This window comes from Physeter macrocephalus, chromosome 20 (assembly GCF_002837175.3).
Source record: "Physeter macrocephalus isolate SW-GA chromosome 20, ASM283717v5, whole genome shotgun sequence".
Lineage (NCBI taxonomy): Eukaryota > Metazoa > Chordata > Mammalia > Artiodactyla > Physeteridae > Physeter > Physeter macrocephalus.
Window position 1 is genome coordinate 53675945 of NC_041233.1, and position 4956 is coordinate 53680900.

Here is a 4956-nt window from a genome sequence, read left to right on the forward strand (position 1 = left end):
ACACATGCGCTATGGCCAGGCTTTTATCCTCATTGCGCAGTGTAGACAGAAGATGACCCGAGTCTCCAGGACACGGTCACGCTGCCTGACACCTATGGAAGCACATCCTGAAATAGAGGAAGGACCCACCCAAGAGTGGGCTTTTGCCTCATAGGAGCAAGGGACAAGGAGAATGAGCAGGCAAAGCTTGGATAGTCAGTGACATCAAATCTTAATCTTTAAAACTCCTTGATGGATAACATTGCAGCTGGAATCAATGGGACATCTTCTCTCCTTGTTTTGGCTGAACTTCATCAGATACGCTCACATCCAAGGCTAGATTTTGAGTTTTTGTTTGAGAATAATACTGCACACTGCTTTACAGCAAATTCACAAGGTGCCATTGTTATAACAAAAACATTCTCATTTCCTGTTTTTCAAGAACAACATTATTTCTTCATGTGCAGGGCATCCTGGAACTTGGTGCTCGTGTACTGGGCCTGAAAGCCCTTCTTGTTGATGGTGTCGTCCGTGTGGAATCGAATCATCAGAGAATCTCCTGCAGAGTAGATTTCTTCCAATGGCTGAGGGGAGGAGAAAGGAAAACCAGAGGGACTTTAAGCCAGTTGGCTGTGGTTGGAGTTTAAAATAAGGAGAATGAGACAGAACTTTACACAAAGACATAGGATGGCTGATGATGCCACAAGGCATCCCTGGCACCAGAGGCTCTGAAGGGCAACAAAACAAGCTCTTTTTCAAAGGAAAGCTTTTCAAATTCTGCTCCAGAGAGCACCCCCGCCCCCTGCCCCCGCCCTGCTTTTCCAAAGACAATCTGAAATGCATAGCTCATATAGAGTCTGTTATTTATTAAGTGCATAGATTAATTAAGTGCACTTCTCTAAGCACTTTCAGATCTCATCTCATGTAAACTTTACAACAACTTTATAAGGCAGGTTCTATCTCTATTCTATACTTGAGGAAACTGAGATGAGACTCAAGTTCACACAACTGGACAGGCTGCAAGCTCAGGTTTTTCTCACTGTAAAGTGTATACCATGAATCACCCAGCTCTAGGGTCACCACTGTGATGTGTCTTCCAGGAGACCTAAGACAAAGACCATTGTTGAGGTCTATGTCCTGTCCAAGGACAAAACATGGGATGGGGTCACTACATTGGTCAGAAAGGTTTTGCCAGGTGGTGGATGAAGGGGAGCCAGGTTCTGAGGCTGCTGTCTGCCAGATTCTAACGGAACCAAGCTGGGCTTCCCGTACATTTCACTGCTCAGGACCCTCCAAGGTTTTCCTCTGCATGTGGACCCCACAGTTTGAAAGACTTTAGCTCTCAAAGGCACTGCATCAGCTAAGTCACACTTCGGCATCCTTTCTTCTTTGGAGGGTGAGAGAAGATGAAGGGAAATTATTCAGACTCATGCAAATGCCAGTTTGAGGTTCTGTTTAGCACAAGCACTAATGACTCCAAAATGATTTAATGTAAGTCCAGCCAGTTGCAAAGAAGCTTGAGTGATCAGCCTTGGAGGTGGAGGAAAGGAGAGAGCTGGGGGCCCAGTGTGGGCAGTGCCCAGCGTGGTACAGCCAGAGAGGGCCCAGGACACTGAACTGGCTGGTCCACACACTTTCACTGAGCACCAACTACATGCCAGGCCCTATTTCAGGCGCTGGGGAAATAGTGATCAAAACAGGCCTGCCCTGTCCTGAGGAGGTGGCCCAGGAAAGAGGTGATAATGAGAAAAATGATCATGACCTTGAGCGTAACTAATATGTTTGGAGTAAAAGAGTGATTCATAATTTTCACAGGCATTCGGTTTTATTGGGAGAGAGAATTGTGAATATGTAAAATATGCAAAAGTATAATTTAAAAAAAATTTTAAAGCCTGAAGGCTAAAGAAAAATAGGGGGGGCGTGGGTAGTGGGGCGGGGAGAGACGAACCCTTTGCAAAACTAGGCAGTCCTAAAAAGGACTTGCTCTTACCTAGCTGACCTCGGTATCAGGTCCCCGGTACCTCCCAACCTCCTCTGCGACTACCCTCCAGTTTCCCTCTTTGCTCCAGCAGAGCAGGCCTCCTGGCTGGTGCTATAAGCGGCAGGGACTCTGACGCACGTGTGTCTGACCCAACAGCTCCGCGGCCCGCCTCCCCCGCATCCCCGGGACTCACCCCGGAGCCGCAGAAGCGGCCGAGCCTGGGCGCCGTGCTGTCGTAGCCGTCGTACGCTTCCATGTAGTCGTAGCCACAGTCGGCCTCCTCCTCGACCTCAAAGGTCCGGAATATCAACTCCACGCCGTAGCCGTCCTCCGCCACGATCACCCAGTCGCAGCGGGCCTGGCTCGGGTAATTGTTGTCCCCAAACTGGGCATGGGAATAGAGCTCTTTGGTCTGCACTTCGGCCTTCAGCCTGCCCCCGCACTCTAGAGCGGAGAGAGAAGCGCGATGCCCCCTCCGCACAGAGAGCGCACGCTCCGCGCCCCCTCTTCCCGGCCCCCAGTTTCTCTTCACACCCTCCGTACAGGCCAGTTTTCTCCACAAAGCCTGGTGTGTGCCCTGTGCGAAGGGCCGGGAAAGTTTCATCATCCCATTTTACAGAGGAGTAAAAGAGATCCAGGAGTTTCAGGGCTCACTGGGGAGTCCAAATGGACCCTTACGTACAAACCAAGGTCCTGTGTTCCCAGATTGTGCCATAGGGAGGCCTCGGGGAATACCGGGGCATGCTACTGACAAAAGCCTTTTCCGCTCTCCAGTTATGGAGACCTGGGGCCAATGGATGATTTGCCCTTCTGGTCGCTGGGATGTGATGGATCTTTACCACTTTACTGCCTGGAAGCGCTAGAAGCATCTGAAAAGGGCTCACACATGCCCGGCCGACTTACTGTAATTTGTTATTTTGCCAGCAGAGGGCACCAAAAGCACATCAAAACTGCTGGTGAGCGCTCAAACCTGAAACCTCAGAATAGACCTGGCTGGAGCCTGCATTTGAGAGCCTAACTATAGGCCAGCTTTGAAACCCCTGTGAGTGTTACAGGCGAGCTGCGCCTTGTACTTTGGACTTGTATTCTGTAGCCTTGGCTTCTGCGTTTTTTCACTGGGATGGTAACTCTGGTTGGCCTGAGTCCCATCCTACCATGTGTCTAGGCTGCTAGAGACCACATAATAAATATGTGTAAATGAGAGGGATGGGAAATTAGAAAGCAACAGAAATTCTGAAGGCAAATTCCTCCACAGCAGGTCCTCCATGTGCTCCAGGCCTCCTCCCGCTGGCGTGGCTTCCACACTGTCTGGTAACATTCCCCAGACCAGCTGGAGCTCCATGTCCAGCCTGGCCCCAGTCCTGTCCAACTGCCAACTCTTTTTTTTTTTTTTTTTGCGGTATGCGGTCCTCTCACTGTTGTGGCCTCTCCCATTGCAGAACACTGGCTCCGGACGTGCAGGCTCAGCGGCCACGGCTCACGGGCCCAGCTGCTCCGCGGCATGTGGGATCCTCCCGGACCAGGGCATGAACCCGCGTCCCCTACATCGGCAGGCGGACTCTCAACCACTGCGCCACCAGGGAAGCCCCGACTGCCAACTCTTAATCCCATGTGTGCTCTAGCTTAGAATTTCTTCCAGGTCTGAGCTGTCTTTGGGAAATTTCAAATTCTTGAGATGTGGCTGGCAAGGAAATGGGCACTTAGCAGGGCAGGATGCCTTCCATCCATCCTGCCAGATCCCATTCTTCCATTCTTCTCTCCATTCTTCCCCACCTGCTCTGGGCCCCTAGAGGCAGACCTCTGGGTCTACGTGGATGAGCCCTTTGCCTTCAGGATCCAGCCACAGGGAGCACCAGCAGATCAGAGGAGGGAGGAGAGAGGTCAGGGCATTAGTCCCAGGCCCCCTCCTTGCCTGGTCCTCGCTCCCGCTGGGGGGCCCTCTGTTTGCCCCCCTCTATCTCTAGGCTCCAGGAACCGTTCCCTCCTCTGGTATCCAGGCCGGGGGTAGTAACAGCCTGGCAACCTAGCCCTGGTTGCTGCACTGTCCCCATGGTGTCCTCACAGCCTGCCCACCCCTCTGTAAACAGTCCCTTATTAAATTCTCCTCAAATAACGATTCTACCTGAGTGTGCCCCCATTGCCTGCAGGACCCTGACCTACCCTGAGCACCCACACTCAGTCTGCAGGGACAAGAGGGTGAAGTCACCAGTTAGTGGCTTTTAAACTTCACCGGGGAAGTGACAACGCAGCCATGAACAGTGGGGAGTTTTCTCCCAGGCACGGGCCAGCCAGACGGAGAAGGTGCTGGCTGTCATTTGGTCTCACCTGATTCATGTTTTCTGGTTCTGGGAAATAACTGGGAGGAGGGGCTGTTAAAGGGCTCAGAAAACCTCACAGTGATCATCATCATGATCTCAGACTCTGAGTGGGCTGCACAGTCACCGCTTTGCCACAGGGCCAGGATCAGAGAGTCAAAGTTGCTTCGAGGGTTCTAGTCCCAGGTTGTATCCTTTACGTGGCTAAAGAGCAGAGCCAATGTTCTTACTGACTCGCTTCCATTTAACACAGTAAATAATGTAAGTTATATGCATAAACATTTTCCTCCAAAGGGCTGAATAAAGTTATTTATTTCAAGTGAGGAAAACTAATGGGGAACAAAACCACTTTTCATTTTCTGGAACTGGTCCTTGGAGGGTACAAAGGGCTACTCTCCACCACTCAGCACCCAGACTCAGGGTTTCACAGACCAGCAAAATTACAAGTAAAAATTTAAAGGTGGGGTGGGAGGCGGTGGGAGGAAGAAAGAAACGTGGCGCCGACAAAGGGTTGCCCCTTTAAAGGGTTGTCAATGAAGGATATTAAAAGAAAACAACCCTTCCCCCTATAGTTGCCCATGTTCCTTTTTTTTTTTTTTTTTTTTTTTTTTTTTTCGGTACGCGGGCCTCTCACTGTTGTGGCCCCTCCCGTTGTGGAGCACAGGCTCCGGACGCGCAGCC

At 51.0% G+C, this 4956-nt stretch overlaps 1 protein-coding gene across 1 annotated transcript in view; it reads right to left on the reverse strand.

Moving 5' to 3' along the window:
- Positions 1 to 428: 428 nt before the first annotated feature.
- TLL2 (tolloid like 2) overlaps positions 429 to 4956 on the reverse strand; it is a 139708-nt gene continuing 135180 nt past the window's right edge. The window contains exons 20-21 of the mRNA XM_007117899.3: positions 2154 to 2404; positions 429 to 563 (exon numbers count right to left, since the gene is read on the reverse strand). Of these exons, the coding sequence (XP_007117961.1) occupies positions 429 to 563; positions 2154 to 2404 (386 nt within the window). The remainder of the gene's footprint in view (positions 564 to 2153; positions 2405 to 4956) is intronic.